General features: G+C 42.4%; 1 protein-coding gene across 1 annotated transcript in view; it reads left to right on the top strand.

Moving 5' to 3' along the window:
* Positions 1-1,376: 1,376 nt before the first annotated feature.
* Positions 1,377-19,141, top strand: part of ssh2a (slingshot protein phosphatase 2a) — a 44,802-nt gene continuing 27,037 nt past the window's right edge. The window contains exons 1-2 of the mRNA XM_052524422.1: positions 1,377-1,767; positions 5,964-6,007. Coding sequence (XP_052380382.1) covers positions 1,705-1,767; positions 5,964-6,007 — 107 coding nt within the window. The 5' untranslated portion in view covers positions 1,377-1,704. The remainder of the gene's footprint in view (positions 1,768-5,963; positions 6,008-19,141) is intronic.

The following is a 19,141-nucleotide window of genomic DNA, read 5'->3' as shown; positions in this document are numbered from 1 at the left end:
TTCCAACCGGACAATGACCCCAAGCACATAGTCAAAGCAACACTGGAATGGCTTCAGAACCAGAATGTGAATGTCCTTGAGTGGCCCAGCCAAAGTCCAGACTTGAATCCCATTGAAAATCTGTGGAAAGACTTGCTCCCTATCTAATTTAAGATTTTGAGAAAATCTGAAAGGAAGAATGGGAGAAAATCCCCAAATCCAGATGTGCAAAGCTGATACAGACATAACCAAGACAATGTAATGAAGCTGCAATCACCGCCAAAGGTGCTTCTACAAAGTATCGACTAAGGGATGTGAATATTTATGTAAATTATATATTCCTGTATTTAATTTTCAATAAATGTGCAACAATTTCTAAAAACATGTTTTCACTTTGTCATTATGGGGTACTGTGTGTAGAAAACAAATATATTAAATCAATTTTGAATTAAGGCTATAACACAACAAAATGTTGGATAAGTCAAAGGGTATGAATACTTTTTGAAGGCACAGTACAAGATGTCTCACAGGAACTACCCACTGGGCACAGATGTCAGTTCAACATCTACTTTTGATTTACATTTGGTTGAGTTGTAAAATCAACAACAAAAAATCACCATGTCATTCAATTTTGGTTCAAATTTGGGTGAAAAAAATGCTAAAATCCATTTTTTGGTTGAATTTACGTTGAAACAACGTTGATTCAACCCGTTTGTGCCCAGAGTGGATTGCCTTTTCCCATCCATTGCGGTTCACTCAGCTGCATCCTATTTAAACCGTAGATTTATGTAATTAGCTATATTTGGTGTTAGGAGCCTCATGTCAAAATGTTATTTTCAAACGTGTAGGACCGCATTATTTTCTTCCACCCTTTCCTGATACAGTTTTCAGCATGGTTTTGCTGCGTTCATAGCCTTAAATCCCGTTTACAAAATATGTCAAACGAGTTCAAAGCATTTGAATGCACACAACAGCCCCATTCTCCCAGTTTTACAAGTAGGCCTAGTATACTCCAAGTTTCCCACTTGTTATGAACGCAGCAAAACCATGCTGGAAACTGTCAGGAAAGGGTGGAAGAAAATAATGCGGTCCTACACGTTTGAAAATTACATTTTGACACGAGGCTCCTCTCACCAAATATAGCTAGTTACATAAACCTACGGTTTAAACACTATGCAGATTATGTCAATCTAGCGGTGAAAGTACAGCTATCATGCTTTCAAACAAATTATAGTGTTAAATAATGACAATAATATATCGTTTTCCATAAATAATGTTTTGTTTCATTTAACTGCCGAAAATGTTGTTATCGAAGTAATTTACCAGCGTTTCGCTACACTCTCAATAACATCTGCTAACCATGTGTATGTGACCAATAAAATGTGATTTGATTTCCTTAGTATGTGACGTTAGAGTTCATCATGTGGGAGAAGGTGGAGCTCAGAGATGATTTCCCACAAGTAATTACGAGTTGGAGGGGCGTTCACGTGGATTTTTCCCCAGTCGTATGCTAGTATTTACGAATTGTTATCAATGCAGCATTAAACAATGTCGTTTGACAGCTGGCCAGCGGATCGCATGCGTCAAAATACGCTGCTGAATGAATAGGAGGGAAATCAGCAACGACCGAATAACCTCGGGCGCCTTGCACATCATCTACTCAAATTATGAACATCTCGCCACCTCTGCTTTCTCTAACTAAGGTATCCTTTTCCTGGACCTTGAATGGCGTTGGTCACGGTTCAGCGTTCGCCAACACCCAGCGTTACCTCCAGCCCCTGCGTGTCGGTGAGTTGTCGAGCTTGGTCGTCTGTCATAGCACGGGATTTAAGGCTAAACGCTCCTGTTATTGTTCAGGGTGGATATGGCTAACGTAGCTAACAAGCAGGTTGTTGTCCCATGCACTACTGTTAGTTAGCTAGGGGAAATACTTTTCACGGCATTTCGATACCGAACTGACCTTTTCGTAGTAGGAGATTTAGGATAAGGTTAGGAAAAGGGTTAGGGTTAGCGGAAATGGTCTCCTAACCTGCGACGAAAATCACTTTGAAACGAAGTGCGGTGAAAAGTGTGTCCCAACTATGTCCTGCTTTTCTGTGCGCATGCGTTCCTAAGAAATTGTTCAACTGAAATGTGTTTTAGCTGTCTGCGTTGTGTATAAAAACACTTTTGCATATACAAAGTTAAACGTCACAGCCTGGCCAGCTAGCTAGTGACTGTTTTGCAATGCAAATAATTCCAGTGCATATCTGACCTGATTTATCCCCAAGTCAATTATACACATGTTCTGAAATAACTCAAAAGAAGCCAGTTTAGTTTTCTTAGTCGGTGTCAATCTGTGTTGGCGTCTCTGAATCACATTAGGCCAGTATAAATGGGAAAGAGGACCATGAGGGATGCACTGTCTCTCTCAACAGCCACGAAAACAGCTAAAGCAAAGGTAAACACAGAAATGTAGAGATGTGTTAAGAGCAGTCAGTCAGTCAGAGATATCAGGTTATGTAGGTGAAATGAGCAGATAGCCTATTTATATGTAACTGACCAAATAAAGGAAACCTACAGTGTCTTAATTTAAAACAAAAAAACTTGAACTAGGCAAGTCGGATAAGAACTAATTCTCATTTACAATGACTGCCTACCAAATGCTTCCTTCGGGGATGGGGGCTGGGATTAAAATTAAAATATGACAAGAGACCTAAAACAACAACATAGCATGACAGCAACACAACAGGACAACTACATGGCAGCAGCACAGCATGGTAGCAACACAAAACATGGTCCAAACATTATTGGGCACAGACAACAGCACAAATGGCAAGAAGTTTGAGACTACAATATCACGTGAAGCAGCCACAACTGTCAGTAAGAGTGTCCATGATTGAGTCTTTGAATGAAGTGATAAAACCGTCCAGTTTGAGGGTTTTTTTGCAGCTCGTTCCAGTCGGCAGCTGCAGCAAACTGAAGAGAAGAGCGACCCAGGGATGTGTGTGCCTTGGGGGCCTTTAACAGAATGTGACTGACAGAACGGGTGTTGTATGTGGAGGATGAGGGCTGCAGTAGGATTCTCAGATAGGGGGGGAGTGAGGCCTAAGATGTTTTGATAAATAAGCATCAATGGGTGTGTCTTGCAACGGGTATACAGAGATGACCAGTTTACATAGGAGAATAGAGTGCAGTGATGTGTCCTATAAGGAGCTTTGGTGGCAAATCTAATGGCCGACTGGTATAGAACATCTAGCCGCTTGAGAGCACCCTTACCTGCCGATCTATAAATTACATTTTCGTGATCTAGCATGGGTAGGATGGTCATCTGAATCAGGGTTAGTTTGGCAGATGGGGGGGTGGGGTTGAGATCAGCTCCTTCAGTCTGTTCAGCTCTCTTGAGTTTAGGATACTCTTCTAACCTGGGCGTTTAGGCGTTGGGCCACCACAAGCTGCCAGAACAGCTGCAATGACCCCTTGGCATAGCTTGGACAAGTGTCTGGAATTGTATTGGAAAGCTGCAACACCATTCTTTTAAGAGAAATTCCCTAATTTGGTGTTTTGTTGATGGTAGTGGAAAATCCTGCCTCAGGCCCTGCTCCAGAATCTCCCATAAGTGTTCAGTTGTGTTGATATCTGGTGACTGAGACACACCCTTAACCCCCCACAACTGCTCCCCGGCCGCCGCCACCGTGGATGTTGATTTTTAAGGCAGACCCCCGCACCTCTGATTCAGAGGGGTTGGGTTAAATGCGGAACACACTGCATTCAGTTGTGCAACTGACTAGTATCCTCTTTCCTTTTCTTTATGCTACTTTGAGACCTCTTTGTAAGTCACTGAGATGTCTTCTACTAGCCATGGTAGCCAAAATAATGTATATTTATACATAACCTTAAGCACGATGGGATGTTTTAATTGTTTAATTAACTCAGGAACCACACCTGTGTGGAAGCGCCTGCTTTAAACATACTCTGTATCCCTCATTTACTCAAGCGTTTCTCTATTTTGGCACAGCGATGGTGCTGAGGGCACCCAGCTGCCTGTCATGTGACCTATGAGGCACCCATGTGAGTGCTCTTGTGAGATGCCCTAGGCCTTCTCGTCTTGAGAAAGCGCCTCCTCCGCTATGTTCTCCTGGTAGACCATTACCACAGCAAGATGCCACGCAGGTCAGGGTTATTATGGCTGGCGTCCTTGGAACGATGGATGGTCATGATGGGGGGGGCACTGCCTTTGCTGTGTGTGGACATAGCGCTATCATCTCCTTTAGCTCCGTGTCTTGATATCCCATTGACGTTAACACCATGCAAGGAAACTTTAGGCCTAGCTTATTTGATTTATGCCGATTCTGTCTCTCACTCCTACCTCTGACTGTTGTTTAGGTAAGTATCGGCGCAGACTGAAGTGTCAAATATTGACTCGCCTATTAATTAAGCCTACTCTGTATTCTGAACATCGAATCAGAGAGAGGGATTGCTGGACTGGGGAAAATCTGCCTATTAGCACACTAAATCCTCCCATTTCATTGGCTCCACGCAATCCCCTGTACATCCTTCCTCCATGTGGTGGCATGGTAACCATGGAGATAGGCCTGTACATAGTATTACATGTATGGTGACTTAACCACGGGGAGAAGAGGAAGCTTGCGGTCTCTCCACTTCTCCACTAAAACCTTTCTATAGCAGCCTATTGGCCTCTGTTGCTTTCGCTGTTGAAAAACAGCGGGTGAAATGTTTTGGAAAGCTCCTCTCATTGAAGGGACGGCTGGCTCCCTCGAGTCATATTTCGCCTGAGTCACCATGTTTCTTTACTGTATTTCTGATGTGTGAGGGTTTATGTCCAGGCCAAGGCATGTTTGCCTTCATTGTAGTAGTCTACAGTACATTCAGTGTGGCAGTCCAGCATTAACTGACATCTGTCTGCTTTTTGATTTGTGCATGTTTGTGCGCCATCATGGTCATGCGCCCAAGCCCAACAAGCAGATCTCTTTACATAGACGAGGCCGAAATGTAAGCATTTCTGTGTTCTTGAGTATAGGCCTGAGCTCTCTCTGGGATTTTGTGTGTGTTCTCCTCTTCTATGAAGATTCATTCGCTGAACCACTTCATCCCATCCCCTGTGTGTCATGTACATCATGTGTCTGTATAGGACATGGTGAATGTCGCCAATGTGTGGGGCATTGGGCTTTATTAACCCAGTTCAGTCTCTCTGTCTCTGTCTCTGTGACTGTGTGGCTGGACAGGGGGGATCTGCTAGGGCTGCTGTGTCCAGGATTGACAGCCTGATCCCTGGGAGAAAGTTCCCTGAGTTTGGGGATTACTGGAGCAGAACAGGCTGGGATTATGGCCTGCCTGTCTGTGTCTGAGCAGGGACAACAGACTGCCTGGCCTGGGCGGGTGGGTGGGGGTGGAGAAGAGAGAGGGACGCTTCAAAACAGGCCGGCAGCCATTTTAACTCTTATCTATTCTGCCTTATTCTGGGTTTTGTGAAATATCACAACGGCCAACCCCATGACATGGATGAAAGTGGATATTTAGCGGCACATTTAGCCATTGTGGAATTCATTATCCTCTTTAAAATAAGGTTATTTCACTCTTCCTGACGCAAAATCTCCCTTGAATAGATGGCTATACACTTAAGTCTATCAAGCCTAAATATTAACAGCTGTTTTGACTGGGTGTGGAGTTCTTGTTCAAACGGTCTGCCAGCGGCACACCTCCTAATATTGCTGTAGTACTAAGAATCTGTTTGGCTCATTGTTAGACATTTGAGTCACTCGACTTGATTCATATGCTTATCTCCTTGCTCAGGCCGGTTATTGTGAACAAGCAACCTTGTCTATTCATGTGACTGCAGCTGTCTGTCTCTGTCTGTGCGGTCACACATTGATGGGTGTGTCTGTCTGTAAACGTGTCATTACTGTAGTCCATTTATGAATGCGTTAGAGTGTGCACATGCATGCGTTTGTTGGTTTCTGACTGGTTCTCTGCTCTCTCCCTAGGAGGCTGACAGTGGTGAGGATGACCGTCGCTCCCAGCCCCGGAGGTAAGATGGGATCATTACCAGTCACACTGACGTGATTGGCTGAAGCCTACTGTTAGAAGTCAACGTATTGTAATCAAACAACTCTGAAGTATTTTTGGCCATTGTGCTGACAACCTTCCAGGCCCGGCTTAATTTCTCCTCAGTTATTGTTGTGTTCAGTGCCTGAGTCAGCTGAGACGACAAATGTCTGTCATTGGACCTCTGGAAGCTCCGCTGTAGTTCCAGCTACTGTCCACTAGGGGGAATGTGTTGACCAGAGTTAATGTGCTGTCTTGGCAGTTGGGTTGATTATCAATACTGTCTCTTGGATCAACTCCGCTCACATACTCTGCTGCAGAGTCAACTGACTCTCATTTAGCCAGAGACCGAGGCAGCACAATGACTGACAGAGGGGGTCTCAGCAAACACTTGAACAGAACAATAATATTATACAGGCGGGTGTGGAACATTGGGCTCCCGAGTAGCGCAGCATCTCAGTGCTAGAGGCGTCACTACAGACCCTGATTCGATTCCAGGCTTTTATCACAACTGGCTGTGATTGGGAGTCCCATAGGGTGGCACACAATTGGCCCAGCGTCGTCAGGGTTTGGCCGGGGTAGGCCATCATTGTAAATAAGAATGTGTTCTTAACTGACTTGCCTAGTTAAAATGATGACTAGGCCTGGGCTGTTATAAAAAGCATACACAAGCATAACACAAGAGGGACTGCATATCTCCTTTCAATTTACAGTATATGATCAAATATATTTTTTAATATCTTAAATTACATTTTTATCAACATGTAGACTCGTAATGGTTGCGGTTTTGCATCTCCAAAACACTAGGAGTTTTGAAATGCAAAATAGTCAGCCTATAAGTATTTGGGTTGGTTTGTAGTACTCGTGTATGACTACTCCAATTAATTACTCCTGCTGATGTATTTGCGTAGTTGTATCTGATATCTGTGTTACCTGCCGCTTGACGTCAGTGTGTGCTTTATAGAAGGACGGGACGTCACTTGTTTGTGTTGGTTCACTTGTCTTGGCATTTGGGTTTATCAGTACTGTCTCTTGGAATAAGGTTCATTCACACAGGTTAATAGTTATAAACTCAGCAACAAAAAAAAGAAACGTCCTCTCACTGTCAACTATGTTTTATTTTCAGCAAATTTAAATGTACATTTTTGTATGTACATAATAAGATTCAACAACTGAAACTGAACAATTTCCACAGACATGTGACTAACAGAAATTGAATAATGTGTCCCTGAACAAAGGGGGGGTCAAAACAAAAGTAACAGTCAGTATCTGGTGTGGCCACCAGCTGCATTAAGTGCTGCAGTGCATCTCTTCCTCATAGACCGTACCAGATTAGCCAGTTCTTGCTGTGAGATGTTATCCCACTCTTCCACCAAAGCACCTGCAAGTTCCCGGACATTTCTGGGGGGGAATGGCCCTAGCCCTCACCCTCCGATCCAACAGGTCCCAGACATACTCAATGGGATTGAGATCTGGGCTCTTTGCTGGCCATGGGAGAACACTGACATACCTGTTTTGCAGGAAATCACGCACAGAACGAGCAGTATGGCTGGTGGCATTGTCATGCTGGAGGGTCATGGTCAGGATGAGCCTGCAGGAAGGGTACCACATGAGGGAGAAGGTTGTCTTCCCTGTAACGCACAGCGTTGAGATTGCCTACAATGACAACAAGCTCAGTCCGGTGGTGCTGTGACACACCGCCCCAGACAATGACGGACCCTCCACCTCCAAAATGATCCTGCTCCAGAGTACAGGCCTTGGTGTTACGCTCATTCCTTCGATGATAAACACGAATCCGACCATCACCCCTGGTGAGACAAAACCGCGACTCGTCAGTGAAGAGCACTTTTTGCCAGTCTTGTCTGGTCCAGCAACGGTGGGTTTGTGCTTGTGGTCGACCGATTTAATCGGAAATCTATTTTTTTAATTAAAATCTATTTGTTTTTTACACCTTTATTTAACTAGGCAAGTCAGATAAGAACACATTTTTATTTTCAATGACGGCCTAGGGGAACGGTGGGTTAACTGCCTTGTTCAGGGGCAGAACGACAGATTTTTACATTGTCAGCTTGGGGATTCCATCTTGCAAACTTACGGTTAACTAGTCCAACGCTCTAACCACCTGCCTCTCATTGCACTCCACGAGGAGCCTGCCTGTTACGCGAATGCAGTAAGAAGCCAAGCCAAGTTGCAAGCAAGCATTAAACTTACCTTATAAAAATCAATTGATCATAATCACTAGTTAACTACACATGGTTGATGGTTGATGACATGGTTGATGAGGACTGTCGTTGCTCCAACGTGTACCTAACCATAAACATGGATGCCTTTCTTAAAATCAATACACAAGTATATATTTTTAAACCTGCATATTTAGTTAATATTGCCTGCTAACATGAATTTATTTTAACTAGGTAAATTGTGTCCCTTCTCTTGCAACAGAGTCGGGGTATATGCAGCAGTTTGGGCCGCCTGGCTCGTTGCGAAGACTATTTCCTCCTAACAAAGACAGCCAACTTTGCCAAATGGGGGATGATTTAACAATAGCGCATTTGCGAAAAATAACCATCGTTGCAGGACTGTACCTAACTATAAACATCAATGCATTTCTTAAAATCAATACACAGAAGTATATATTTTTAAACCTGCATATTTAGCAAAAAGAAATCCAGGTTAGCAGGCAATATTAACCTGTTTGGGATAGGGGCAGCATTTTTCATGTTTGGATGAAAAGCGTGCCCAGAGTAAACTGCCTGCTACTCAGTCCCAGTTGCTAATATATGCATATTAGTTTCTACAACTGTTTGAATGATGTCTGAGTATAACAGAACTCATATGGCAGGCAAAAACCTGAGAAACAAATCCAACCAGGAAGTGGGAAATTGAGGTTTGTAGTTTTTCAAAGCCTGGGCTATCGAAAACAGTGTCTATGGGGTCAAATTGCACTTCCTAAGGCTTCCACTAGATGTCAAGTCTTTAGAAACTTGTTTGATGCTTATACTGTAAAGGAGGGGCTCATAAGGGCTCTTTGAGTCAATGGTCTAGCAGAGTGCCACAAGCTCTTGACGCTCGTTCACGTGAGAGGTAGCTCACGTTCCATTGCTTTTCTACAGACAAAGGAATTCTCCAGTTGAAAAATGATTGATGTTAAAAACATCGTAAAGATTGTTCTAAACATCGTTTGACATGTTTCTACGGACTGTAACGGAACTTTTGGACTTTTCGTCTGGACCGTCTGCGCCTCATGAAGATGGATTACTGTGCTGAACGCGCCAACAACAAGGGGGAATTTGGACATAAATGATGGACTTTATTGAATAAATCAAATATTTTATTGTGGAACTGGGATTCCTGGGAGTGCATTCTGATGAAGATCATCAAAGGTAAGTCAATATTTAGAATGCTATTTCTGACTAATGTTGACTCCACAACATGGCAGATTTCTTTGTCTGGTTTCGTCTCTGAGCGCCGTACTCAGATTTATTGCATGGTGTGCTTTTTCCGTGCAGTTTAAAAAAAATATGACACAGCGGTTGCATTAAGGAGAAGTCTCTTTAATTCTGTAAATAACATTTGTATCTTTTATCAATGTTTATTATGAGTATTTCGGTAAATTAATGTGGCTTTCTGCAAAATAACCGGATGTTTTGGAAGCAAAACATTACTGAAAGTAACGCGCCAATGTAAACTGAGATTTTTGGATAAAAATATGCACTTTATCGAACAAAACATACATGTATTGTGTAACATGATGTCCTACGAGTGTCATCTGAAGATCATCAAATGTTAGTGATTACTTGTATCAATACTTCTGCTTTCTGTGACTCCTATCTTTGGCTGGAGAAATGGTTGTTTTTGTGACTTGGCTCTGACCTAACAATCTTATGTTGTGCTTTCGCTGTCAAGCCTTTTTGAAATCGGACACGATGGGTAGATTAACAATAAGTTTCTTTCATTTGGTGTATTGCACTTGTTAATGTGTGAAAGTTACATATATTTCTAAAAATATGTATTTTTGAATTTCAGCAGTATGTTGTCGAGGGGTGCCACTAGCGGAACCCCTAGCCATAAGAATTAACCAGGTGAAATTGTCACTTCTCTTGCGTTCATTGCACGCAGAGTCAGGGTGTATTGCAACAGTTTGGGCCGCCTGGCTCGTTGCTAACTAATTTGCCAGCATTTTACGTTATTATGACGTAACATTGAAGGTTTTGCAATGTAACAGGAATATTTCGACTTATGGATGCCACCCGTTAGATAAAATACGGAACAGCTCATATTTCTGTGTGTTATGTTATAATTAAGTCTATGATTTGATAGAGCAGTCTGACTGAGCGACGATAGGCACCAGCAGGCTCGTAAGCATTCATTCAAACAGCAATTTAGTGCAGTTTGCCAGCAGCTCTTCGCAATGCTTCAAGCATTGCGCTGTTTATGACTTCAAGCCTAACAACTCCCGAGATTAGGCTGGTGTAACCGATGTGAAATGGCTAGCTAGTTAGCGGGGTGCGGGCTTATAGCATTTCAAACGTCACTCGCTCTGAGACTTGGAGTAGTTGTTCCCCTTGTTCTGCATGGGTAACGCTGCTTTGACGTGTTCCTGATTCGAACCCAGGTAGGAGCGAGGAGAGGGACGTAAGCTATACTGTTACACTGGCAATACTAAAGTGCCTATAGGAACATCCAATAGTAAAAGGTATATGAAATACAAATCGTATAGAGAAATAGTCCTACAATTCCTATAATACAACCTAAAACTTCTTACCTGGGAATATTGAAGACTCATGTTCAAAGGAACCACCAGCTTTCATATGTTCTGAGCAAGGAACTTAAACGTTAGCTTTCTTACATGGCACATATTGCACTTTTACTTTCTTCTCCAACACTTTTGTTTTTGCATTATTTAAACCAAATTGAACATGTTTCATTATTTACTAGAGGCTAAATTGATTTGATTGATGTATTATATTAAGTTCAATTCAGTGTTGTTGTAATTGTCATTATTACAACCCCCCAAAAATTGGCCCATTTTAATCGGTATCTGCTTTTTTTGGTCCTCCAATGATTGGTATCGGCGTTAAAATCATAATCGGTCAACTTCTAGTTTGTGCCCATAGGTGACGTTGTTGCCGGTTATGTCTGGTGAGGACCTGCCTTTACAACATGCCTACAAGCCCGCAGTCCAGCCTCTCTGACTATTGCAGACATTCTGAGCACTGATGGAGGGATTGTGCGTTCCTGGTGTAATTTGGGCAGATGTTGTTGCCATCCTGTACCTGTCCCAAAGGGTGTGGTGTTCGGATGTACCGATCCTGTGCAGGTGTTGTTACACTTGGTCTGCCACTGCGAGGACGATCAGCTGTCCGTCCTGTCTCCCTGTAGCGCTGTCTTAGGCGTCTCACGGTACGGACTTTGCAATTTATTGCCCTGGCCACATCTGTCCTTGTGCCTCATTGCATCATGCCTAAGGCACGTTCACGCAGATGAGCAGGGACCCTGGGCATCTTTGTTTTGATATTTTTGTCAGTAGAAAGGCCTCTTTAGTGTCCTAAGTTTTTGTAACTGTGACCTTAACTGCCTACCGTCTGTAAGCTGTTAGTGTCTTAATGACCGTTCCACAGGTGCATGTTCATTAATTGTTTATAGTTAATTGAATAAGCATGGGGAACTGTTTAAACCCTTTTACAATGAAGATCTGTGAAGATATTTAGATTTTTACAAATGTATCTTTTGAAAGGCAGGGTCCTGAAAAGGGGATGTTTCTTTTTTTTAAATGAGTTTAGGTTAGGCTGTAGGTTATAATGGGTTATCCTATAGGTTAGTAGCCCATAGGCCAACCTATTGTATAGTCTATAGGCCCGGGGATCATCAACTAGATTTAGCTGCAGGACAATTTTTTTTATTTAAATTTTTTTTTTTTGCTGGAGTAAATGGTTGGGGGTCAGAACATAATTACGTAATTTGTAGACTGCCATTTGACAGCAAGAAGCCCAAACAGATAACATTTGACTAAAACAATCAATTCAAACTTTGCTTACATTTGTATACAATCACGTGACTCCCTGTTGTGCGTGGGAATACTTGATCTGATTTCTTAAAATAAAATTAACTTGGAGTAGATTTCCTGGTGTTTTTGCAGTCAATAAAAATTCCACAGAAACAAACTATGTATACAGTGCATTCGGAAAGTATTCAGACCCCTTCCCCTTTTCCACATTTTGTTACATTACCCCCTTATTCAAAAATGTATTAATTATAAATTCCTCATCAATCTAGACACAATACCCCATAATGACAAAGCGAAAACAAGTTTTTAGAAATGTTTGCAAATGTGTGTGTGTGTGTGTGTAATATATATATATATATATATATATATATATATATATATATATATATATATATATATAAATAACAAAAATCCTTATTTAAAGTATTCAGAACCTTTGCTATGAGAATTGAAATTGAGCTCCGGTGCTTCCTGTTTCTATTGATAGTCCTTGATGTTTATACAACTTGGAGTCCACCTGTGGTAAATTCAATTGATTGGACATGATACGGAAAGGCACACACCTGTCTATACAAGGTCCCAAAGTTGCCATTGCTTGTCAGAGCAAAAACCAAGCCATGAGGTCAATGGAATTGTCCGTAGAGCTCTGAGACAGGATTGTGTCAAGGCAGAGATCTGGGGAAGGTCGCCAAAATAGTTCTGCAGCATTGAAGGTCCCCAAGAACACAGTGGCTTCCATCGTTCTTAAATGGAAGACGTTTGGAACCACAAAGACTCTTCCTAGAGCTGGCTGCCTGGCTAAACTGAGAAATCTGAGGAGAAGGACCTTGGTCAGGGAGGTGACCAAGAACCCGATGGTCACTCTGATAGAGTTCCTCTGTGGAGATGGGAGAACCTTCCAGAAGGACAACAATCTCTGCAGCACTCCACCAATCAGGCCTTTCTGGTAGAGTGGGCAGACCGAAGCCACTCCTCGGTAAAAGGCACATGACAACCCGCATGGGGTTTTCCAAAAAGGAACCTAAAGGACTCTGACCATGAGAAACAAGATTCTCTGGACTGATGAAACCAAGATTGAGCTCTTTGGCCTGAATGCCAAGTGTCACATCTGGATGGAACCTGGCACCATCCCTATGGTGAAGAATGTGGGGGCAGCAGCATAACGCTGTGGGGATGTTATTCAGCGGCAGGGACTGGGAGACTAGTCAGGATCGACGGAAAGATGAACTGAGCAAAGTACAGAGGGATACTTGATGATAACCTGCTCCAGAGCGCTACGGGCCTCAGACTCTGGAGAAGAATGTTCACCTTCCAACAGGACAACGACCCGAAGCACACTGCCAAGACAATGCAGGGGTGGCTTCGGGACAAGTATCTGAATGTTCTTGAGCTTGGCACCCATCGCCCATTTTTCTCTGCAGATCCTCTTAAGCTCTGTCGTGTTGGATGGGGAGCGTTGCTCCAGAGCTATTTTCAGGTCTCTCCAGATATGTTTGATCTGGTTCAAGTCCAGGCTCTCGCTGGGCCACTCAAGACCATTCGGTGACTTGTCCAGAATCCACTCCTGCACTGTCTTGGCAGTATGCTTAGGGTTGTTGTTGTTAGCACATAGCCAAGCCATGAGGTCGACGGAATTGTCCATAGAGCTCTGAGACAGGATTGTGTCGCGGCACAGATCTGGGGAAGGGTACCAAATAATCCCTGCAACATTGAAGGTCCCCAAGAACACCATTAAGACTTTCTAGAGCTGGCTGCCCAGAGTTCCTCTGTGGAGATGGTTCTTCCAGAAGAACAACCATCTCTACAGCACTCCACCAAACAGGCCTTTTATGGTAGAGTGAGTAGGTGTGTTAACATTTTATACTGGTGCTGTATAATTATATATTTGAGGTTCTTCAAAGTAGCCACGCTTTGCCTTGATGATAGCTTTGCACACTCTTGGCATTCTGTCAACCAGCTTCCTGAGGTAGTACCCTGGAATGCATTTCAATTAACAGGTGTGCCTTGTTAATTTGTGGAATTTCTTTCCTTAATGCGTTTGAGCCAATCAGTTGTATTGTGACAAGGTAGGGGTTGTATACAGAAGATGGCCCTATTTGGTGAAAGACCAAGTCCATATTACGGTAAGATCGGCTCAAATAAGCAAAGAGAAACGACAGTCCATTACTGTAAGACATGAAGGTCAGTCAATCTGGAAAATTTCAAGAACTTTGGAGGTTTCTTCAAGAGCAGTCACAAGAACCATCAAGCGCTATGATGAAACTGGCTCTCATGAGGACAACCACAGGAAATGGATACCCAAAGTTACCTCTAATGTACAGAGTTACTAGCCTCAGAAATTGCAGCCCAAATAAATGCTTCAGCGTTCAAGTAATGGACACATCTCAACTTCAACTGTTCAGAGGAGAATGAGTGAATCAGGCCTTCATGATTGAATTGTTGCAAAGAAGCCACTACACTACTAAAGGACACCAATAATAAGACTTGCCAAGAAACACAAGAAATGGACGTTAGACCGGTGGAAATCTATCCTTTGGTCTGACGAGTCCAAATTTGAGATTTTTAGTTCCAACCACCGTCTCTTTGAGATGCAGAGTAGGTGAACGGATCATCTTTGCACCGTGAAGCATTGAGGTATGATGGTGTGGGGGGCTTTGCTGGTGACACTGTCAGTGGTTTATTTAGAATTCAAGGCACACTTATGCAGCATGGCTACCACAGCATTCTGCAGCAATATGCCATCCCACCTGGTTTGGGCTTAGTGGGACTATCATTTGTTTTTCAACAGGACAATGACTCAAAACACACCGGCAGGCTGTGTAAGGGCTATTTGACCAAGAAGGAGAGTGATGGAGTGCTGCATCAGATGACATGGCATCCACAATCACCTGACCTCAACCCAATTGAGATGGTTCTACATGATTCTGTGTGTTATTTCGTAATTTTGATGTCTTCACTATTATTCTACTAGTAGGAAATAGTCAAAATAAAGAAAAACCCTTGAATGAGTAGGTGTGTCCAAACCTTACATACATGTATTTATGTATGTAGTATTTCTTAGCTCAAAATTCAAGGGGCCAAGTAAAAACCACCTATGGGCCAAATTGGTTAATGAACCCTGCTATAGGCTGATGGGACCTGGTTATAATACCCTTGGAACTGACAAACAAGGGCGTGTGTTTGTCTGGGTTTGAGTATCGGCCTAATGTCAAGTATTGTCCTCGTCAGTAGAATTTCACCTGAACTCTCAATCATAGGACCTTCAGAAATTCACGTCATGATAATGATATTACATAGAATGAATTACTTGACGACAGAGCTGATTGTTGTAACAAGCATAACTTTACACAGTCATGGAAAAAGCCATTGTCTTTGGAAAGCTAGTCGGCATTATAAAGTCTGCTGTACTAACTACTTATAGGCCTATTCAGCTGTCATGGCTGTTTTATGTTCTCATGTTCCTGTTATGTACACCTAACCCTTGCAATGTAGCATATTTTCTGTACATTGATTTCATTTGACTTCTGGTCAGGAATTAGTCTATTGAATTCTGCTAATGCAAGGTAGGAATCAGAGTTCTCCATACCAGTGCAGTTCTAGTTTGCAAACATACTGGCTCCACCACTGTGAACTGTTTGGCTTCATGCTGAGAAGAAGCCAACATGACATTGTGTGCATTTGGCCAGTACAACCCCATAACAGAACATTTAACGCCCATTATGCTTTGCACTGACTTCACTCTGCACTCTAATGCTGCAGGACATGTGGGCTCAATTATCTATTAGGTAATACTATTGCGATGGTGAGGTCATTCCCCCCCCCACCCTGCCCATTCAATGTCCTCTGTGAGAGTGTTCAGATCTTGGGCTATTTTGTCATTTGGCTGCATCTTTTGCCAATTCCTCCCCCCCAACTCCTCCTCACCCAACCCCTTTATTGTAACAGCTTGACCCCCTCATTGGTTATGTAACAAGAAGCCCAAATTATCAGTTGCATACATGCATACATGCATGCATACATGCATACATGCATGCATACATACAAGGATACATACATACAAGGATACATACATACAAGGATACATACATGCATACATGCATTACATTTACATTTAACTCATTTAGCAGACGCTCTTATCCAGAGCGACTTACAAATTGGTGCATTCACCTTATGACATCCAGTAGAACAGTCACTTTACAATAGTGCATCTAAATCTTAAAGGGGGTGGGAAGGATTACTTATCCTATCCTAGGTATTCCGTAAAGAGGTGGGGTTTCAGGTGTCTCCGGAAGGTTGTGATTGACTCCGCTGTCCTGGCGTCGTGAGGAGTTTGTCCCACCATTGGGGGCCAGAGCAGCGAACAGTTTTGACTGGGCTGAGCGGGAACTGTACTTCCTCAGTGGTAGGGAGGCGAGCAGGCCAGAGGTGGATGAACGCAGTGCCCTTGTTTGGGTGTAGGGCCTGATCAGAGCCTGGAGGTACTGAGGTGCCGTTCCCCTCACAGCTCCGTAGGCAAGCACCATGGTCTTGTAGCGGATGCGAGCTTCAACTGGAAGCCAGTGGAGAGAGCGGAGGAGCGGGGTGACGTGAGAGAACTTGGGAAGGTTGAACACCAGACGGGCTGCGGCGTTCTGGATGAGTTGTAGGGTTTAATGGCACAGGCAGGGAGCCCAGCCAACAGCGAGTTGCAGTAATCCAGACGGGGAGATGACAAGTGCCTGGATTAGGACCTGCGCCGCTTCCTGTGTGAGGCAGGGTCGTACTCTGCGGATGTTGTAGAGCATGAACCTACAGGAACGGGCCACCGCCTTGATGTTAGTTGAGAACGACAGGGTGTTGTCCAGGATCACGCCAAGGTTCTTAGCGCTCTGGGAGGAGGACACAATGGAGTTGTCAACCGTGATGGCGAGATCATGGAACGGGCAGTCCTTCCCCGGGAGGAAGAGCAGCTCCGTCTTGCCGAGGTTCAGCTTGAGGTGGTGATCCGTCATCCACACTGATATGTCTGCCAGACATGCAGAGATGCGATTCGCCACCTGGTCATCAGAAGGGGGAAAGGAGAAGATTAATTGTGTGTCGTCTGCATAGCAATGATAGGAGAGACCATGTGAGGTTATGACAGAGCCAAGTGACTTGGATACATACAAGGATACATACATACAAGGATACATACATACAAGGATACATACATACAAGGATACATACATACATACAAGGATACATACATACAAGGATACATACATACAAGGATACATGTATACATGCATACAAGTATACATGCATACAAGTATACATGCATACAAGTATACATACATACATACAAGGATACATACATACAAGGATACATACATACAAGGATACATACATACAAGGATACATACATACATACAAGGATACATACATACAAGGATACATACATACAAGGATACATACATACATACAAGGATACATACATACAAGGATACATACATACATACAAGGATACATACATACATACAAGGATACATACATACATACAAGGATACATACATACATACAAGGATACATACATACATACAAGGATACATACATACAAGGATACATACATACATACATACATACAAGCATACATACATACATACATACAAGGATACATACATACATACATACAAGGATACATACATGCATACAAGGATACATACATACATACATACAAGGATACATACATACAAGGATACATACAAGGATACATACATACAAGGATACATACATACATACATACAAGGATACATACATACATACAAGGATACATACATACATACATACAAGGATACATACATACATACAAGGATACATACATGCATACAAGGATACATACATGCATACAAGGATACATACATGCATACAAGGATACATACATGCATACAAGGATACATACATGCATACAAGGATACATGCATGCATACAAGGATACATGCATACATACATGCATACATACATACATACATACATACATACATACATACATACATGCATACATACAAGGATGCATGCATACATACAAGGATACATACATACATACATGCATACAAGGATACATACATGCATACATGCATACAAGGATACATACATGCATACAAGGATACATGCATACATACATGCATACAAGGATACATGCATACATGCATACAAGGATGCATACATGCATACATACATGCATACATACAAGGATACATGCATACATACAAGGATACATACAAGGATACATACATGCATACATGCATGCATACATACATACATGCATGCATGCATACATACATACATACATACATGCATACATACATGCATACATACATACATACATACATACATACATGCATACATACAAGGATGCATGCATACATACAAGGATGCATGCATGCATACATACAAGGATGCATGCATGCATACATACAAGGATGCATGCATACATACATACAAGGATGCATGCATGCATACATACAAGGATGCATGCATGCATACATACAAGGATGCATGCATGCATACATACAAGGATGCATGCATGCATGCATACATACAAGGATGCATGCATGCATGCATACATACAAGGATGCATGCATGCATACATACAAGGATGCATGCATACATACAAGGATACATACATACATGCATACAAGGATACATACATACATGCATACAAGGATACATACATACATACATACATACAAGGATACATACATACATGCATACATACATACATACATGCATACAAGGATACATACATACAAGGATACATACATACATACATACATACATACATACATACATACATACATACATGCATATTGTAGGATAAAAAAGGATAAAATTAGCTTGCTAACAGTCAGTCACAGTTAACTAGCTAACGTTACATCAGATAAGGTAACTTTAATGTTCCCGAGGAACCAATTAGCTATAGTGTTAACTGGTGTGTATTACTCCTTGCCGTTCCTCAAGCTATAACGTTAACGTAAGCTCACTCACTTTTGTACATCACCTTGGTCTGTACAATTAACCTTATTTTTGCGCCCAAAAAACATAATACTTTCAGATCAACTGTAAAATCAATGTAAAGCACAATTTCTCTCCTTT

The sequence above is a fragment of the Oncorhynchus keta genome, chromosome 1 (assembly GCF_023373465.1).
Source record: "Oncorhynchus keta strain PuntledgeMale-10-30-2019 chromosome 1, Oket_V2, whole genome shotgun sequence".
Lineage (NCBI taxonomy): Eukaryota > Metazoa > Chordata > Actinopteri > Salmoniformes > Salmonidae > Oncorhynchus > Oncorhynchus keta.
Note: the sequence above shows the minus strand (reverse complement) of the source record. Positions and strands in the feature narration are given on the sequence as shown.